We start from the raw sequence: 20169 nt of genomic DNA, 5'->3' as shown, positions 1-20169 counted from the left end.
ATAAAATAACAATAATATAAAATATAATGATACTACTTTAATACAACAAATTATGTGATGAAATGAAAATAAAATAGAGTTAAATCTTACAATTTAAATACAATACAATAAGTGATAAATGTAATAATACACACTCGTAAAATAATATAAAATGTCTTTTTTTAATATAATTATTTTATTGAACTTAATAATAATACCATTTTATAATAATAACATGTTAAAACCAAAAATGAATATCTTTTTTTAAATGAATTACAGAGAATTAGCTGATAAAATACTAATTAAATAGAATACAATTCAACCATTAGATACAACAAAAATAAAGCAAGTAAACTGTTTAATTATATGCTATTATAATGAGGAAAATAAAAACTATGGGACTTCCGGTATCATCACTGGTAACTGTGGTCAGCTTGACTGCTCATCATCCTCTGCATCACCTGCCTGCCTTTTTCCTGGTGGCCGGAGAACAACGGCGCACTGCGGCTTCTTTACTGCCGATTGTCGGGAGGCAGAACCGACCCGGAGGATTACCTGGAGGTAAGACAACCGACAGAACATATTGATATTAAAATAACATATAATGTAGAGAAATCTCATGTTCCGAACCTGCTTTGTTATCGATGTGTTTTGGTGATGATCAGGTCCCGTTCTCTCTTTATGTTCAGTAAGCCACCAGACCTCGTTATAAAATTTGCCTAATTTGTGATTATCGTTGTTTTTTCTCCACGTTTGACACCTGTTTAAACAAAACTAACTGTTTGAATGAGGTATTAGGATGCATTCTTGAATTCGGCTGAAAATAAAACACATGTTTTAAGCTGCAAATCCTATCTGCATATTGTGAATTCCAATGAGATGCAACCTTTAAGGATAAAAGTGTGCAGGATTTCCCTTCATAACTGCACGGTGGTATAATCATATGCTTTTCCAAGTATGCCGATAAGCAAATCAACATGTGAGTGTTATAATATTGAGAAAATACCTTGGCAGTTATGCTCTATTAAAGAGCACATTAACAGCTTTGAATTTCTGACTGGAAACGTTAAAGTAATTCATTAATAAGTGATGGTTGTTGTTCATACATTTTTAATATATCACAACAGGGGCAACCAAGGTAGGCAGAGCACAAATACACAATTACCTCAACAGAAGTACAAATACAGGAGTTTGCATGCTGGAAACCAGGTTGTTCATGCTATATGAAACTATAATTGCTGTGAAGTGCCAACATCTGAGCTGTCCTTTGTTCCCCAGTAAAGATTATGACCTGAATTGCACAAGAGCTTCCACATGTGAGCAAAACAAGCAGATTATAATCGGAGACATTACTTCCCTGGGAACTGAGAAAAGGGCCGCAAGAAAAAATAAATTTACTTTAGATTTCCTGCAAAGAGTGGTATAAACTGTGTGGGTTTTGGCTTCTCCGGCCACATTTCAACAGATCTCCTGCTGATATTAACCGAGGCTGCTCTATCAACATAATACGGTATGTTATTCAAAGCAATGTGGCTCCAGTACTTTAATTATTTACTCTAAATATTGTTCTTTTGACTTTCCCACAGTTATTTTACTACTTAAACATTATGATGTTTGCAATAAAAGCACAAGACCTTTGTTATAAACTAACGTAGCCAACAGTTTGTACAACAAACAGCTGGTTAATTAATTAACCAGCTGATTGTGAGACATAATGGCATCTAAACATTTGAACTCGAGTATTCTGTTTCTGTGTTTCAGGTGTGTGTCAGATGAGGATGTGAGGAGTGTGCGATGGCGTCCTCGTTCTCCCCGCTGCAGTTGGGGCATCTGCAGGGTCTCCAGGCTCAGCTGCTGCGGCGCTACGAGCACCGGCCGCTGGTTTCCTGTCTGTCAGGGCTATATGGCTGCAGGTGGAGGAGAGAGAGGAGCTGCAGGCAGCGGGAGGACTGCTGCTGCAACAAAGTGAGACATGGAGAGGCACCCAGAGTCTTTAAAGGGGTGGGGGGGGGGGTTTCCCCTTTCTGTAATATGGGTTTTGTTGGGTGCATGGAAATGGTCTGCAAAGGCTAAAATCCCAAAGTTCCAGAACACAGTGACATCAGTATACACTCACACTTCTATTGGCTATAGCTCCAACACATTGTACCTGATAGGCTAAAGGGGCGGGACTTCTCTAAGCTGTTGACCAATCGCAACAGAGCCGGCCAGCTAACCAATCAGAGCAGACTGGGCTCTGGTTTCAGACAGGGGGTGAAAAGAGGTGCTGCAGCACAGGCAGTATGAGAAAAATAAAGAGCTGTTTGAACGTTAAAGCATGGAGACATGTCCCAGGAGAGACTCTACAACATGTTTATTATAAATGCTGTTTATTAAAGTTTAGTTTAATTAATAAAAATGTTCTTTGTTTCTTTCCTGTGTACAGCTGGAAGGCGTCTGCTTCGCTCTGCTGGTGGCGGCTTTCTGCGTAACGCTGGTGTTTCTCTACTTCTGGGGACAGGCTAAGAACGACTATAATGACTTTGACTGGTGGGTTAAATTATACTGTAGTAATGCAAACAAAAGCTAGTGGTCAACAGACGGAGAGAGAACAATGGGGCAGTCATCGTGCATTGTTTACAGGGTAGAAATCAGCTCTTGAACATATAAACCCTCCTTTTCCACCCACTCTTTGTGCTGCTGGTTTGGCCCTCCAAACGTGCTTTTTATTTAAGTATTACCATCTTTCCCAATTCTGCCAGCACCTAACCATTCCCATCTCCAAGCTGGAATTCCAGGTTGATCTCATCCACACATCTGTTGAGGTTCCTGGCTGCATCTTGCACGGTTGCTCCGCCGTTGTGGTCACAAAATATGTCCACTGAACGTTGCTAAATATGATCTTTATTTATTGTTGCATCCTGTCCTGCTCTGGCTCTCCTGCAGGTTTACCTTCAGTAGCCTGGGCTTCTGGTTCCCCTGGTCTGTGGTGCTGCTGGTCATCGCTGCAGCCTTCTTCACCTACGTCACCGTGCTCATGGTGAGGGAACCGTCGTTTACTTATATACCTGCTGCTATAATAAATGACTGTTTATCACAGATCACCCCAGATTTAACTCTGTGTGTGTGTGTGTGTGTGTGTGTGTGTGTGTGTGTGTCTTGTGCAGCTGCTGGCGGTGTGTTTACTGTCAGAAGGTCAGAAGCTTTATTTACACTGGAGTCACAAGGTAACTGTCTCCCACACACTCGGGTACTGTTCTTAGTGCACATATAGGGTACTTTAAGGTGCTTTAAGGTGCTTTAAGGTACTTTAAGGTACTTTAAGGTGCTTTAAGGTGCTTTAATGGAGTGCTTTCTTTTCATTCTACTCTAAATATTGTTCTTTTTACTTTACATCATTTATTTAACACCTTTGGTTCATTTGAAACGTTAAGATTTATGCAATAAAAGCACAAGACCTTCATCAGATTATACAAGAGCTGCTTATAATTCATCAACCAGCTGATTGTGAGACAATTAAATGGCATCATTATTTTTACTACACTCATTTATATTATACTCAGAGTTTAATGTCAGCTGCATTTGACTGATCTAAGTTAGTGCAATATAACTAAGTTCATTTACTAAAGAACACCTTCGAGGTGCCTTCTGTTTGAACTCCCGCGGTGTTGTAGTGTTTCTCCTGTAAAGCATTACGTGAAGCTGGATTTAAGTTCTGTTTATTTCGTCAGATTGGGATCGTTGTGAGTCTGACGTTCTCCATCGCAGCGACCGCCGTTTTATCCGACCTCTGGAGCAAAGAGCTGACGACGCTGCTGCTCTCCTTCCGGGTGACCCTCCTCCTCCTCCTCTTCCTCCTCTTCCTCCTCCTCCTCCTCCTCCTCCTCCTCCTCTATGGAGCTGAAATACATCCGGGCCAAAAGCTATGATGGTCTGAAAAATTCAAATGGATAGAAAAGATCTGATCTTGAATTTTTAAATTAACAATAATTAATTCAAACTAAATTATAAAGAAATATATTTGAAAAGAGTTCTATAAGTTCATATCATATATATCGGTACATATTTGTGGTCCTACTTTTTTTAATTGCATTTTCCTGTAAGAAGTGAAAGAGAAAGGACTGAAAGTTTGTAAAATAAGATCTTAATCTAGAAAGAAAAGATAAAGTGCAAGTGTAGAAATAAGACCCCAAACATCAAGATGTAAAAGTGTAAATGTAATTTAGGTAAACAGGGTTGAAATGAAATGAATATTTAACCTAAAATAAACTTTGAATCCACAGATTTTTTTGAATATATGATAGTATTTATGAAAGTTCAAGACATTCTTTCAAAATAAAAGAACCTGTCTCAGATGTATCTTTATACTCCAGTGTGATTTCCTCTCCTTATAGAAGTATTTTCTGTGCTCTGTCTCCAGGTGACTGCCCCTTTCCTCCATGTGGGGGGGGTCCTCCTGCTGACGGCGCTCTCCTGGCCCGTCGCTCTGCATTTCTTCCGCATGAGCAGTCGAGGTGAGGTGCAGGACGAGGCTCTTTGTGTTGGCCTCTCTCTGGGTACACAACACTCCAGCACGCAAAAAGTCCGATCTGAAAGAAATGCGTTTGTTTTTTGAGCCTCAAACTTATTGGTTCCACCCTACATTTGAGTGGTTTTGTAAAATAATCCTTAATTAAATGACATTATTTTCGAATACAAAAACCCTCCCTCAACTCGTTGATAAAACCTCTTAAAAATGTCACTTTGTCTTAAAACGTCTCTACGAGTATTTGTATCTTTCTCTACAGGATACTTACAGTATGTATTCACTTGGTTTGTTATGGTCTGTTTTATTCATCATTTTCTTTGGGGATTTGTATCTTCTGTTGTATCTTCAAAAACCAACCAAATATCCACATCATTTCACTCTATTTTAAGAAACATGAGCAGGTACATCCTCTGTGTGTTTCAGTGAGGCGGGGGCTGATCCTGGGGTTCTACCTGAGCTTCCTGTCCGCCCTCTATCTGGTTCCCCTGGGTCTCTACTCTCCTTGTATCAAAGAGGTCGGGACCCTAGGACCCCCGCCGGCCCTCATCGGACACAGAGGGGCCCCCATGGTGAGCGGGAACCAATACTGCACTTTACAAAATATATAAATCGTGAGGACGGAGAGAGGGTGTGCTGCCGGCAGGTGGACCAATCAAGAGGCAGCCTATCAGGATGGAATATAAGACCAACAAACATGAGCTTAAATATGAAAGCACTTTAATTAATGACCTAAACACTGACTTCAATATTAAAATAGTTGCTGCTCTAATAAGGTCACATAATAATAAACATCAGCAGGAGGATTTTTAAAGATCTCTAGTGTGGTGACATTTGTCCTGGAGTTGTCGTTCCCTCCGTCCTCCCCCAGCTGTTTGGAGTCAGAGACAATGCGTTACATTTAGTCTTTTTAAATATTTACATTCCTCAGTGAAACAGTAATCACAGCTGCTGTTACACTGCGGCGGAGTCCACTGAGGGTGTGTTTTTGAAATGGAGTGTGACTGTGTGTTCCAGCTGGCTCCAGAAAACACTTTGATGTCGTTTGAGAAAGCTGTGGAGACAGGAAGTGAAGGTCTGGAGACGGACGTCACCATCAGGTCAGTCAGCCACTGGAGAGAGGAGGTGCATAGAGGGAAGAGTATTAGCCTTTATGGTCAATGATCGTTTGTTCACAGGAAGGTTCTGAATGTCCTGGTATTATGAAACTGTAGAATAAAGTGTACAGGATGTTGAAAATACAATGACAATGAAAGGAAAGGACAGTTGATGCATGTGTTGGTCGTTATGTCCTGGCTGTAGTGTGGATGGAGTCCCCTTCCTGATGCACGATCAGACCCTGCTTCGGACCACCAACATCCAGCAGGTCTTCCCCAACAGAACCAACATGGCCGCTGCCACGTTCAGCTGGAGCGAGCTGCAGAGCCTCAACGCCGGAGCCTGGTTCCTCTCCGTGAGTCACGACAAATAAACGTCTGGAAAAATATAAATATAATGCGTAGGGGTTTAACCTTTGACTTAGTTCTTCCTCTGTCTCTACTCCCATGGCGTAGTTCTTTGGCCTTTGGGGTTGCTGTAATCTCCCTTAAGGAGGGGCAGCCTGGACGCTTTGTTGATGCCAGTGTATGACCGAGCTCAAGCTGACCTGAGATAGTTTATTGTTCAGGGACGTCTAGAAGCCCTTCTTATCTGGAGCGCAGGTTCCCTGACGTACATTATTTTCCAATGTGCGACAGCTCTAGTTAGATTCAGGGTCCATATTTGTTTAGTCTCATTACTATAGAATGTTGATTATACACTCTGCACTGGTCTAAACCTCAGACTGCAGAAGAGTTCTTCAGATTGGTCGGGCAAACGCTCTGTCACCTCGTGGCTGCAGCAAACGTCTTGTCAATTCTCCGGCCGTTAACTTCAGAATTAACCTTCAGTGTTTGCCATCAAAGTTCCAGCTCTCCTCGAGTCTCTCTGAGTTTAGTCTCCATTGCTCCAGAAGTTTCCATCATTTACTATTATAATTATTGGTTGTGTAAACTATGCTTTTTTTTAATGGATCACTGTTGCTGTATAACAGGGGCTTTGTTTTTGATTATTATTAGCCAGTCTTTCCTTTTTTGAATTTGGCAAAAATGTTCCAACGTTTTATTAAACTCTTAGTAACTTTGTGAAAAAAAATACAGTTTTTGTATATTTTAGTTTTTGTTTCCTACGACTGAACAGCTCTGTATAATATAGAATATATATTCCATGTATGTTTTATCTTGTATTACTTTCTGTGGAACATTTTCTGCTGCTTTGAGTCTGATAAACTGCACATTCTTATGTTTATTGCACTTTCTTTTCTTTTGTATATTCATTTTCCTTGTAATTATTATCATTGCTTTTATTTTCTAATATGTTTTAGTTCAAATTTGTTCTATTTTTACAACTTTAATCCCCTCTGTGTTTTGTTTATGCACTGTTACTCATTAAATGAAATGGCCTGCATGTGGAAACATCCTGTATGCATTAAAGCTGATTCACAATAACACAACGGGGGTAGTAAATCTAAATATTGACTTTGCATGTTGCGTAACAGTAATTCGTCACCACACCATCAGGACCCCGTGCAGCACTCTCTGTCCTGCTGCCTCACAGCGCTGATGAGGTATTGATGTTTGCAGAGCGACCCGTTTGGGACCGCCGGCTCTCTGACTGCAGAGGAGCGTCAGCGCGCCTGCTCAGCAGTCGGTCTGCAGTCTGCAGGCCTTCCTGCAGCTGGCAGCGCAGACGGACAGGCTGGTGATCTTCGACCTCTACCGGCCCCCCCGAGGTCACCCGTACAGGGACACCTGGATCCACCGCATTCTGGAGGTCATCCACAACGAGTCCTCCATCAACTCCTCGCAGGTCGGTCCACGTCTCGCTTTATTTACTCTGATGGAGCTCCACCAAAACACCATCACGTCTCTGCTGTCATTGCATGAAACGTCTTTTGAACGTCCATCCAAATGCAGAAACACAGTGTGTGTGTGTGTGTGTGTGTGTGTGTGTGTGTGTGTGTGTGTGTGTGTGTGTGTGTGTGTGTGTGTGTGTGTGTGTGTGTGTGTGTGTGTGTGTGTGTGTGTGTGTGCGCAGGTGCTGTGGCTGCCCTCAGACCTGCGCTCCCTGGTGCAGGAGTTGGACCCGGCGCTGCAGCAGACGTCTGGCAGCCGGCTCTCCCCGGAGGATCTGCAGAGCAACAACATCGTCAGACTCAACCTGCACTACAGCGACATGTCCACACACAGCACCAGGTGTGTGTATGTGTGTGTTCCTGACCTCTCACATTTGGCAGCATCTGTATCGTTGTGTATGTGAGTCATGCACAGGACAGTGAAGTCACACAGACTTTAGACTTGTTTAGCCATCATGATCCTTTTTGTATCCGTAGTGAGTCTTTCAGAGTGCTGTTATATTCTGTGTTGTGTGTGTCAGTGCGTACGCAGCGGGGAACATCAGCACTAACCTGTACGTGGTGAGCCAGCCGTGGCTCTTCTCTCTGGCCTGGTGCTCCGGGGTTCAGTCGGTCACCACCAACAACCCCCAGCTGCTGAGCTCCATCACGGCCCCGCTCTTCCTCATGGTAACACTGGGTGCAAGTACTCTGAGTGTGTGCTTCAGTATTTCCATCTCATGCACACTTTACCCCAACATTTCAGACATTGTACTTTCTATGGTGTTAAATATAAAGTGCATTTAGTTTATGTTTTATGTATAAACACTTGTCTTTGTGTATCTGTGTGTCTCTCAGAGTCCAGACCAGTACAACCTGGTGTGGATCCTCACTGATCTGCTGTCCCTGCTGCTGATCGTCCTCGTCTTCGTCTTCCACCGGTGAACACATCCTTTACTCTTACTGAAACAGCTGATGTCAATGTGTGTCTCATCCTTTAAAAGGAGAAGCAGCACATCTTCACATTAGTGAGCTGGCAACACGAAATGTTTTTACGTGAAGAATGACTGAACGTTATTTTGTTGTGTGTTGAAATAATAGAAGTAACAGGTACAACATTTCCTACTGAGATAATCCGCTGAAAAGCAGCGTGACATTTCCCTCTAGTCCAGTACAAGTTCTCCACTCTGTTCTCCAGTCCTCGTCAGCAGGACTGCAGCAGAGGAGCTTTGATCTGAATAAATGTAACGGTGTCTCCTGTGTTTTTTCTGCAGGTGGAGAGAGCGCGGCCTGGCTTTCTGCTCCGGCACTAAAGTCTCTCTGGATAACGGCACGTACAGCAAGTTCAAAACAGGTGAGACAAACAAACACAAACATCCTGCAGGATTCCATGGCACACTTTACTCTTAATATTAGTTTGCATTGCATATTAAACTATGACTCCTGCTCCCTGTTTGCTGTAGTATATGATGTACTTTGACTTTATCTACTTTCTTTTGGACATAGTATAGCAGGACATTTTGTTATGTCCCCTCAGGCTGTGAGAAAAAGCAAGAAAACATTTAAATTCTCAACTAATTATGTGGTAAATAAAGAAATAAGCAGCTAAATAATCTCTTAAACTGCTCCAAAGACGTGTGGAAATGGTTTCTCCACATCTGTATATCCCTTACTCCTCATGTCCTGCCCGTCTGCCTCCTCACAGAGATGAGTGACATCTGGTCCGTCTCCAGCATCAACTCTCAGGCGGAGAGGACGTCCAACCTGGCAACCGTGACACAGCACTAACATCTGGAGCCAACCCTCAAGCCCCCCCACCCCCCCCCCAAATAAATACTGCCACCCTGTCAGATCCCAGCACAGCTCACTGTCAGACGCACTTTGTTTTACTGAAATAAAGCGACGCATATCTCACCGTGAGGAGGGTTTTTTCACATCAGGGTGAAAAAGGAAGACATCCATTTTTACTTTCTAATATATATTTTAAATCCTTAAAACCAAACTAGACGGAGCGTGTGTTCTTGTTAAAGATGCTGCCTCTTTTCTTCAACCATTGAAGGATTGCACGTGTTAATGAAACCATGGAAGTTAAAAATAGAGTTTAAATGGATGAAAATGACTTACCAGAAATCTCAATTACTGTTTTAAATACAGTTGTATGTCTCCAAGTATCCAGCACTAACATCCACAGGTTTTTCAATTAATCTAATTGGATGATTACCTCGATTAGCTCAAATGACGTCATCTTTTTAATGCTCAGAGTTGGACGTTTTTCCACCTAAAGGTGTTGCTGCAAAAATGCATGGTAAGTTAATTGCTTCTCTCTCTTTGGGAACTCCTACGAATAGCATGATCTGGGCCGAATCACAGCAACTTGAAACCGTAAAAAAAGAGATTAAAAAATCACTTATTTTTAATCAATCAAATAAAACCTCCCAGTTTAGTTAATTGTTTTATTTTGGCTCAGATTTAACCACAAAACCACAGCAGCGCAGCCCGTATTCAATAAAAACAGACCTCTGTGCTCTTTGCAAAACGTCTTTTATTCACCTCTACATCGGCGGTCCAAAAACAGTTTTAATGATTATGATCCGATGCTTGCAAATCAACGCTAAAGGTTTGTACATTTACAATTTCTAGAAAAATAGTTTCACTATCGACACATGAAGGAGGACGTGGTGTTTGAGCTTGGTGACTCACAGTCTGTTTCCTTGCACACAAACAAAAATCCCCCGGTGTGTAACTGTCAGTTCATCCAATTAAAGAAACAGGAAACACCGGCGGAGATCGGCGGTCTACATTTGAAGTTGCATTAATGACTTTATAATTGATGCCGGCTTAATAACTCTGAGCATAAATAAAGGATTCAAAATGCTACGTCACAAAACACACACAAATTAACAAATAGACTTCGGGGGGGGGGGGTTCCAAGTCTTTCTGGTCTTTCTTTGAATCGTTCCAGGATACGGATAATTAATGAAGAAAACTCACTGATGATTCGAGGAACGTTTGGGTTTAGTGATTGTACCAATCCTTTCTCTTTAATAAAAACGAGTGTGTTGCAGAACATCTCTAGCTTTTGATCGGCATCGTTTATAAAACATCAGATAATAAGCACTTCATCTGATTTAATGGGAGAGAAAGCCATCCAAATTGCCGCCCGAAAAACATCATTAAAGGCAAAATGTGAGTTTTTAAGAACATTTATGAACAAGTTGGCATCACGGGGTCACAGGGAACCACCAACAAATCACAGAGCTGTGTGTGTGTGTGTGTGTGTGTGTGGGGATCACTTGTTGTTGCCCCGGGACGTTCTCTGTTTGGTCATCGTCGTCAGCATCTGGCTGATGTACGAGGTCAGCAGGTCGTCCATTTTATAGCCCTGAGAGGTCAGAGGTCAAAGGTCAGACACACTGCACCACACACGTTTATTAATCAGGACGTGTGGCTTTCACCTGATGAGCTGTTAATCAACAAAAGTATCCCTGTGATTTGTTCCCGCACAGTCACTATGTTATTATGTTTACCAAAAGCTCCTGCTATTTCTTGTGATTTATTCAATATTTTAGCTGAAATGTTGCTTTTCCTCTCTGAAAGTTCTGTTTTTAAAGGTCATTTTTAACGTGTTTCTGTCGCCCTACAGCACCGTGACAGCCCCGTGTGTAAATGCTCTGTGTAAACGACCCCGGTCGTCATATTAACTCCAGCTTTCTCACCAGAGACGTCTCACAGAGCAGCTTGCTGCCGCGCACCAGGTTTCCGATGGTGATGTGGAAGTACGTGTTTCCGCTGCTCCAGTTGGAGATCTTAGTGAAGGGGTGAGTGGTGAGGATGTCCTGCAGGGGGTATAACACAACAGGAGGTATGTGGTCAGATACAGGACAGCACCCCGAAGACCTGCCTTTCAAAGCCGTGTTAGGATGCTCTTATGCAACTTAAAGCCCTCTTTAACAGAAATACTGTTTTAAATCACATAAATACAACATCTTGATCTGAATTGCTTTGAGACTCAGGTAGAATTGAAGCAAGTAGTTCAGGGGACAAATTCATCCTCAAAATGATCATTTGAAACAAAGACATCTGACGAATGTGAACACACCTTAGTCTTAGGATCAATGAGACTGACTCCATGTTTGTTGATTGCTATCAGGAGGGTTTCTGGGTAATTTGGATCAGTTGTTTGCTGCAGAAGGAACAAAGCACCATCATTTAAAACAATCAGTGGTAAAACATAACGACATACATTGATAAAGTAGAATATTGAGGTAGATTTAATGTCACTTCTGATGGAAAGAGGTCTTTAAAGTGAAGGGTCCGAGGTGTTTTTCCACAACTGACAAAAACAACATCAAGGTGACAATAAGTAACAGATATAAAAAGCTATCACTACTGTCTTTACCTTGACTTCAAAAAAGGCCGAGCCAAACGTGGTCCACTTGTAGATGATTTTCAGGAAGGACAGTTTGGCTTCTTCTCGAGATTTCCCCGAGTGTTTGTTGAAAATCGACATGATGGACTGAGAGGGAAACACAAGAGAACATAAACAATTTCCAAGAGCTTGTATCTTCTCCAGGGGTTCAACACATGAGAATCTTATGTGGAATGATATCAGAAACTTTTCCCTCTGTATGTTAGTGTCACCACTCTTAATACTCAATTCTGATTGGTCCATTTAACGTCAGCTGTGGGCCAAAACGATCCATTTATTTTATGTTATTCTATGTGAAACACCACAGAAAACCTTCTGTATATTCATTGGATTCAATATGACTGAACTTTCCCCAGGAAAGAAAAGAAAAACGGAGCAAAAATAAGAAAAAAGAGAAAGGATTGAGTTTAAAAGACGGAGAAGAAAGACGAATAGAAATAGCAATATGGTGACGCTTCAAAGAGCCTCAGACCAAGCGGTGGGTCAGCGTGCTTTCTAGGGTATTTAAATCGACTCTTCTTTCTGTCGTCCGCTCACCCTCTTCCAGTCGTCGGGGGACAGGTGTTTTATCTGGTCCTGAGGGACGAGGTCTTTCAGGATCTTGGCGATGTTGAGGAAGTGAGATTTATCGTCCTCAAACTTCACCCGGTAGATCAGAGCGGCCAGCTGGTGCACCTCGTCCTTCTGACACTTGTGGTAACCCCGCAGGTACTTCGGCAGCTCCTGCAGAGAAGTGATTTATCCACGGGATCCTTTTTTCAAATCGCTTTTTAAATAAATAAATAAAATGTTTGAAGACTCTTTCCTGAGCGCTGCGGCTCACCTGGTAGTAGTGGAAGATGGAGTCGGCCATTGTGTCTTTCCCCGGCGCAGGTATTGGTCCACAGCTTCTTCATGAAGAACACCTGGTACGTCAGAGAAGGCATCACACCTGCACACACACAGACACAGACATAGACACAGACACAGACACAGACACACAGACACACACACACACACACACACACACACACACACACACACACACACACACACACACACACAGCACAACACACACACACACACACACACACACACACACACACACTTAAAATCCACAAACAAAAACAGCTCCATTTTACAGAACATTTGTGAGTATTTCTTTACCGTCTTTCACATGCCGGGCTTTCTTGATCCAGTCCGTCAGGTGCCTCACAAAGTCGAAGAAGAAGTCGCCGTCGGGCACACTGATGACCTGGGAAACAGGAATATTTGGAGGTATACTGAGTCCCAGCGCTCTATATGGAGCCAGAGATGGTTTAATATCAAACAACATTCAGCATTATGCGCTCCATGAAAGGATTGCAGTGTCATTTGGTGTTTATTTGAATGAAAAATGGCTTAAAAAGTGTAGAAAATCTTCCTTAAATCTCCTCTGAAGCATCATTCAAATGTCTAAAATCAACTGTGGGATTAAATTAAGACAACTGTAATCATTTTGCTGTTCTGTTCAATAGTTTTGGACAAAATTAAAACCACAGATGACCTTGAAGTGAAAGCAGCTTGAATTCTAGGATTTGGTTAAAGTCCTCAACGAAAATCTACTTCCCAATCATAGTGCATGGAAATGAAATACTGGGCATCATAGATACTGGAAACCAACATCAGGTTCTAAAAGATGTTTACTTTACTCCAGACGTTTACCTTGTCGGTGATCTTCACGAACAGACTGAAGCCCTCGGAGGATTTGAGCTGCAGACGTCCGGAGATGTTGTGACAGAAATCTTTGGCCTTCGTGCTCGACTCCACTTCAAACACCTGCACACACATGTTTAACAAAAACAAAACAAACCAGTAAGAGAATTAAAATATGAGGAAAATGTGGGTTTTTATGGCAGATATGTTCACAGTAGCAGGTTTAACTGAAGTATGTTGATAAAAATCCAGGAATTAGGAATGTTTTTTAGGATTTCCAGAAGGACAAAAAATACCAATTATTTTCCGAGGAATCGTTAAAAATCCTACAGAAAAGAAATACATGACTTACAATAAAAAGCTCCCTGACAATAGTTATTACAACACTTTAAACATGACAATAATTCAGATGATTTCCTCCTCCATGAGCTTCTGTTTGCAGGCTTTAGCTGCGACAAACATTAGTTAAATAAATGATGCAAGAGTGCATTTTATTGCGTATAAATTCAACTTTTAATTCATGAATACATTCTTCTCTCTTTTTGCACTACTTTATTTATCTTTTGCACCATGCATGTTGAGTTGTTGGAGGAGCACGCGACATAAGATTTTCATTGCCAACATATACGCTGTATCTGCTGTGCATATGACAAATAAAACCTTGAAACCTTGAAACCTTGAAAGAAAGAGGAAAAGTTATCCTTTTATGAATTAAATATAATTAAACAGAGTCCAATTTATTCTGATTGTGTGAAATAGCAGCACCATATATGGTATCAGTGTTGAGTCATTTAAGTCGTGTTAATGATGTTTACTTTGTCACTGACCTCGTCGGAGTCGTCAGGAAAATAAACTTTGTGGAAGATCTGAGTGGTTTTGTGCTGGATGGCCTCCACCTCCACCAGGTGAGGGGGGGTACTTCCTGGATCCATTCCTGCAACACATAATAGACAGGAAGTAGAATTACACTCTGCATAATATAGACACTGTTTAAGAGGATCCGAGGTGTGTGTGTGTGTGTGTGTGTGTGTGTGTGTGTGTGTGTTACCGTAAGGCTTTCTGCAGCCGCTGCATGCAGTCCGGAGCGAGTGGGTAATGCTTTTTGGCCTGCAGGAACTTCTGAACGTGAGGCAGCAGGATGTTACTGGGAGGGAACAAACCAGTGCACAGCCACAGCAGCTCCCAGCCCTTCTCCTCACTGTAGCTGTACACACACACACACACACACACACACACACACACACACACACACACACACACACACACACACACACACACACACACACGCTGATTCAGCTTTTTATGATACTTGGAAGATAGAGAATATGTGAAATATGATTATCAATCTGCCTGCATTGGAATAATGAGTCGTCATTTACAGTAATCTGGTGAACATTAACAGAGGCACGCTGACCTTAGGACTGATAAAGCTGCGACTAACCCGACACCATTCAGGAAACTGATGTGACACTTCTCCCTCGCTGAGACGGGACGCACTCACAAATAAAACCTCAACTTTATAATACCAAGACGGGATTTAGACTAAGAAAGGACCACGACAGGAGGACATACCGCCCGCACCACACCGCCTCGTTGAAGTTGAACGAGACTCACACTAACTTCCAGGGGAGAAGGGAGAGGTCGTGTTCTGCTGTGCTTTCAGGAAAATGGCTTCCAGATTAGAGGAGGACCTGTACTGCTGCGTGTGCCACGACATATTTAAAGATCCTTACATCCTGACATGCAGCCACAACTTCTGTAAAGACTGTCTGCAGAAATGGTGGAAACAGAAACTCATCAAAGAGTGTCCGTACTGCAAGAGGAGACAGTCCAAGGGAATCATTCCTAACTTGACGTTGAAGAACATGTGTGAAAGTTTCCTCCAGGAGAGAGCCTCAGAGGATCTCTGCAGTCTGCACTCTGAGAGACTCAAACTCTTCTGTGTGGACCATCAGCAGCCGGTGTGTCTCGTCTGCAGGGACTCGGAGAAACACCTCGAGCACAGATTCAAGCCCATCGACGAAGCGGCAGGACAACACAAGAAGGAGCTCCAGGAAACTCTGCAGCCCTTAAAGAAGAAGTTAGGGGCTTTGAGAGAAGTGAAAGTGAACTGTGAGCTCTCAGAAAAACACCTGACGGTCCAGGTGCTGCAGACAGAGACGCAGATTAAGGAGCAGTTTAAGAAGCTTCACCAGTTTCTAGATGAGGAAGAGGAGGCCAGGATGGCTGCAGTGAGGGAGGAAGAGGAGCAGAAAAGGAGGAGGATGGAGGAGAAGATGGAGGCTGTGAGCAGAGAGATAGCAGCTCTGTCACACACAGTCAGAGTCACAGAGGAGGAGCTGAACGCTGGAGACATCTCTTTCCTGCACAACTACAAGGCTGCAGTGGAGAGGCTGCAGCTCCCCCTGCTGGAGGATCCACAGCTGCCCTCAGGAGCTCTGATAGACCAGGTCAAACACCTGGGCAACCTCAGCTTCAACATCTGGAGCAAGATGAAGGACATCGTCACCTACTCTCCCGTCATCCTAGACCCAAACTCTGCTGGGATGAAGCTCATGGTGTGTGAGGGTCTGACTGGCGTGAGACGGGGAGGGGTTCAGCGTCTTCCTGATATTCCAGAGAGGATGCAGAAACAGTTCTCCGTCCTGGGCTCGGAGGGCTTCAACTCAGGGACTCACAGCTGGGAGGTGGAGGTGGGAGACAGTAAATTGTGGGAGGTGGGTGTGTTAGCAGAGAGTGTCCGGAGTAAGGGGAACATACAGTCCGGATTGTGGTCGACACGCTTCCGGTCGCACGGATACAAAGCCTTCTCCCCGTCAGGGCAACACAAGGAGCTCGTGGTGGAGAAGAGGATCCGGAGGGTCCGAGTGAATCTGGACTGCAAAAACGGAAAGCTGTCCTTCTTTGATCCTGGCACTAACACACACATATACACCTTCACACACACCTTCAGCGAGAGGCTGTTTCCTTTCTTTTATAACGGAGAAAAAGTCCCACTGAGGATTCTACCGGAGCGGCTCTCTGTGACCGCACTGCAACACAGATAGATTATTAGGATGCCTTTTTACATTCACTCTATGGATGGAGATTCAATATAAGTCTGGCACTAACTCCAGGAAGCAGCTTCGAAGCCCTTTCAAAGTAAAAGAAGTGGAGAGAGTGGAAGGAGAGGTGAATGCCTTTGAAATATGGCAGGCTTACAACCCGAGTCATCATCCAGTGAGTCGGACTAATTGATAGGTTAATAACTACAGAAATGTCAAGTGACTTTTTAGCAGAGGTGGAATAAGAACTCTTTAATTAAGTACAATTATAAAAACTATGGTCTTAAAATACTGCATTAAAAGCATTATCTGCAAAATGTTCTTCAAGTTGCAAAAGTAAACGGCTCTTTTCACAGTATTTTATATCATCTAATATTAAATTCTTCTAAACATTGCATGTACTGTAGGATCATTTTAATGTTGTAGTTTGTCGACATGGAGATAGGTTCATGTGTAGTCCCTCATTTCATCAAATCATGTTTTTTTAAAGTAAAGAAATGTAAAAAGTGAAGTTTGTGTAGGAAAAAAGTGGTTCTTTACATCCAAAATTAAGTGTATGCAGCATTACATGATGACAGTTAAGTAAAGTACAAGTATGTGGAACTATTACTTATTTAAATACTTGAGTAAATGTATAAATGTATGTATGCACATGGAATTTTTCAATTTATCAACAATACTTTAAGTGTACTTCTCTGTATTATTTTACCAATATATAAAGAAATAAAATACCATTTAAAGATCCTGTCCTTCTAATCTGTTATGTCTAATCAAGTGTTATTATATTTAAGAGCAATGCAATAAACTTGAGTCAAACTCCAAGGAGCTCAGACATTTTCCGCCATGCAGTGTGCATCTGAAAAGGTTCAAAGGGTTTATTACCATAAAGTGTGTAATAAAAAACACTGCACGGTAGAGTGTGAGTGTGTGTGTGTGTGTGTGTGTGTGTGTGTGTGTGTGTGTGTGTGTGTGTGTGTGTGTGTGTGTGTGTGTGTGTGTGTGACTCACTTGATGGTGTTCTCAGTCAGCTGTTTGAGGATCTGACAGAAGACCTCGTCTTTGAGCGGCTCGGCCTTCAGCGCTCCTTCAAAGATCTGGTCCGTGAGCTCATTGACAGAGCGCGCTCGTTTGGACGGGTAGTCGCCCATATACTTCATCACGGGTGGAGCCGGGTCAAGGACAGCAAGCGTTAAACAAATACATACACCTGAACATCAGCAGGAGAGGACTCATTAAAGTAGAGACACTACGTACTGATATACACCTGAACATCAGCAGGAGAGGACTCTTTAAAGTAGAGACACTACATACTGATATACACCTGAACATCAGCAGGAGAGGACTCTTTAAAGTAGAGACACTACATACTGATATACACCTGAACATCAGCAGGAGAGGACTCTTTAAAGTAGAGACTCTACATACTGATATACACCTGAACATCAGCAGGAGAGGACTCTTTAAAGTAGAGACACTACATACTGATATACACCTGAACATCAGCAGGAGAGGACTCTTTAAAGTAGAGATGCTACATACTGATATACACCTGAACATCAGCAGGAGAGGACTCTTTAAAGTAGAGACACTACATACTGATATACACCTGAACATCAGCAGGAGAGGACTCTTTAAAGTAGAGACACTACATACTGATATACACCTGAACATCAGCAGGAGAGGACTCTTTAAAGTAGAGACACTACATACTGATATACACCTGAACATCAGCAGGAGAGGACTCTTTAAAGTAGAGACTCTACATACTGATATACACCTGAACATCAGCAGGAGAGGACTCTTTAAAGTAGAGACACTACATACTGATATACACCTGAACATCAGCAGGAGAGGACTCTTTAACACACACACAGATCCTCCTCTAAAGGATATCCATGAAGGCGAGGCCGGCCTCCTGGGAGAGCTCCTCGTGGGCGAGCACCTTCTTCAGCAGCGGCTGTTTGAGCGGCTCTCGGCTGCAGCTCCACAGACGCTCCTTCCCCCGAGTCTTCGGGATCATCACGCGGCTCAGAGTGCCCTTCGGAGGAAGCCTGGAGACGAGGAGGAAACACACATTTAAACATAAATTCCTACTTAATATCTGTACGCAAAGGAGGGGGAAACTCACCTGAAGTAGTCGTAGGAGAACTCCTCCAGCGTGTAGGCTTTGGTTTTGTCCTCGATGTCGGAGACGCTCAACTGAGACAAACTGACGGACTCGCGCCTCTGATCAGGAGTCATGGTCACAAGAGCCTGAGGGAGGAAAAGGGAAAAACAGATGTAGTTAAGAGAGTTAAAAGACATGATCTCCTCCTCTTATATCATGCACAGTTCTAGATATTTTTTGAGGGATGCAATGCAAGTGACCGAGTAAAATGAGTGTATTTAAGATGTAGAAGGGCTTATTTGAAAGGTGCATTGATCATTTAAAACCGACTACTAATCGATTGATAAGTGCATAGTTTTCCCTCCATGTATAAACACAGTCCATGTCTGCAGCCTCACCACGATGTCGTACTGCGGCCGGGTGAGGCTGGGCAGCAGGTAGACGCAGTCTGCAGGGAAGTCTCCTCTCTGTTTGGTCCGGTCGTTGATACCGTGAGCCCAGCCCGACGTCATCACCTGCTCCCCGCTGTGCTCGTCCAGGATGATCAGATCCCCCTTGGAGAAACTCAGGAAGGTGGAGTCCACCGCCCCCACTGAGAGACGAGGTGTGCATTAATGCAGTGCAATGCTTTCAAACACAACTAAATAAAGCTTTATCTCTCAGTGTATCTCACCGGGGTTGGGGCAGTCGATCAGTCCCACCACGTACTTGGATCTCCTCCTCAGACCCTCCAGGAAGTCCACCACCAGGTCCCGGATGTCCTCCGCGTTGTTGGAGGTGAACGTGTACTCGTCTCCTTTGACGGTGGCCAACGTGAAGCTCTGGCCCTGCAGCTTTCCCCCTCTGAGGGATGGGAATGTTAGGATGTAGAACGAGGATTTATAATTGGAAAGTTATTCCCTTCAATCGAAGCTATTTCCAGTCGAGTTGTATTTCCTGACAGCCATTAATGGTTACGGTCATGCCGTGATCATACCTGCTGCTGGACACGGCGGTGATCTCTGGGAAGGAAAGCTCCAGAAGGACCTGCTCCTGCTCGTCCACAAAGTAAACCCCGGTCCAGTTCACTGCCACGATCACGTCGTTCTTCGGCAGACTGGGGCCTGAGTGGACAGATGAGGGAAGATCCATTAAACTGTAACACTACAGATATTGAGGGTATGTCCTCCACATTATGGAGCCAGGGAAGGAGGGTAATAATGCGAGGAAAATCTCAGAATTTCCAAGATTAAAGAGATAAGAACATTTTTGAGAATTAAAAACACACTTTTGGGGGTTTTTTTTCCCCCTCCAACGGCCCTAAGAGTAAATAAGACGGTTATTTATCCCAACCTGAGAACTTGAAGGCCTCGTAGAAGCGAGAGAAGAGTAAAGGCCACTTTAACCGAGCAAAATCCACCACGTCCTCCTTCACCCTCTGAGTGTTCAGCCTGCGTTTACTCTGTAATCCCTGCACACACACACACACACACACACACACACACACGCACACTTTGAGTTAAACACAGTTAAAAAAGACAG

At 43.2% G+C, this 20169-nt stretch overlaps 3 protein-coding genes across 3 annotated transcripts in view; 2 read left to right on the top strand and 1 right to left on the bottom strand.

The window, feature by feature from the left end:
• Positions 1–291: 291 nt before the first annotated feature.
• LOC134872183 (glycerophosphodiester phosphodiesterase domain-containing protein 5-like) lies at positions 292–10659 on the top strand. The gene is given in 18 exon segments (XM_063895357.1): positions 292–540; positions 1445–1489; positions 1741–1944; positions 2405–2508; positions 2905–2998; positions 3126–3185; positions 3690–3788; positions 4379–4472; positions 4910–5055; positions 5501–5583; positions 5786–5936; positions 7144–7197; positions 7199–7369; positions 7598–7755; positions 7937–8084; positions 8253–8335; positions 8669–8748; positions 9100–10659. Coding segments are annotated over 16 exon segments (1779 nt in total). The 5' UTR covers positions 292–540; positions 1445–1489; positions 1741–1773; the 3' UTR covers positions 9183–10659.
• The window catches only part of LOC134872185 (unconventional myosin-VIIa-like), a 31992-nt gene continuing 21742 nt past the window's right edge, over positions 9920–20169 (bottom strand). Inside the window, 19 exon segments of the mRNA XM_063895359.1 lie at positions 9920–10776; positions 11111–11230; positions 11494–11577; positions 11794–11910; positions 12361–12546; positions 12647–12694; positions 12696–12754; positions 12970–13057; positions 13507–13620; positions 14325–14411; positions 14413–14431; positions 14546–14701; positions 17550–17703; positions 18435–18592; positions 18670–18794; positions 19047–19240; positions 19322–19491; positions 19625–19751; positions 19981–20098. Coding sequence (XP_063751429.1) covers positions 10684–10776; positions 11111–11230; positions 11494–11577; positions 11794–11910; positions 12361–12546; positions 12647–12694; positions 12696–12754; positions 12970–13057; positions 13507–13620; positions 14325–14411; positions 14413–14431; positions 14546–14701; positions 17550–17703; positions 18435–18592; positions 18670–18794; positions 19047–19240; positions 19322–19491; positions 19625–19751; positions 19981–20098 — 2217 coding nt within the window. The 3' untranslated portion in view covers positions 9920–10683.
• LOC134872184 (E3 ubiquitin-protein ligase TRIM35-like) lies at positions 14962–17207 on the top strand. Its single transcript, XM_063895358.1, has one exon. The coding sequence runs from the start codon at positions 15165–15167 to the stop codon at positions 16542–16544; it is 1380 nt and encodes a 459-aa protein (XP_063751428.1). The 5' UTR covers positions 14962–15164; the 3' UTR covers positions 16545–17207.

Source organism: Eleginops maclovinus, chromosome 11, assembly GCF_036324505.1.
Source record: "Eleginops maclovinus isolate JMC-PN-2008 ecotype Puerto Natales chromosome 11, JC_Emac_rtc_rv5, whole genome shotgun sequence".
Classification (NCBI taxonomy): domain Eukaryota; kingdom Metazoa; phylum Chordata; class Actinopteri; order Perciformes; family Eleginopidae; genus Eleginops; species Eleginops maclovinus.
The sequence above is the reverse complement of the archived record's forward strand: the minus strand, read 5'-3'. Positions and strand labels throughout refer to the sequence as shown.

Bases quoted from the DNA above. Each gene is read 5' to 3' on its own strand.
- LOC134872184 (XM_063895358.1), top strand. From the start codon at position 15,165: ATGGCTTCCAGATTAGAGGAGGACCTGTACTGCTGCGTGTGCCACGAC.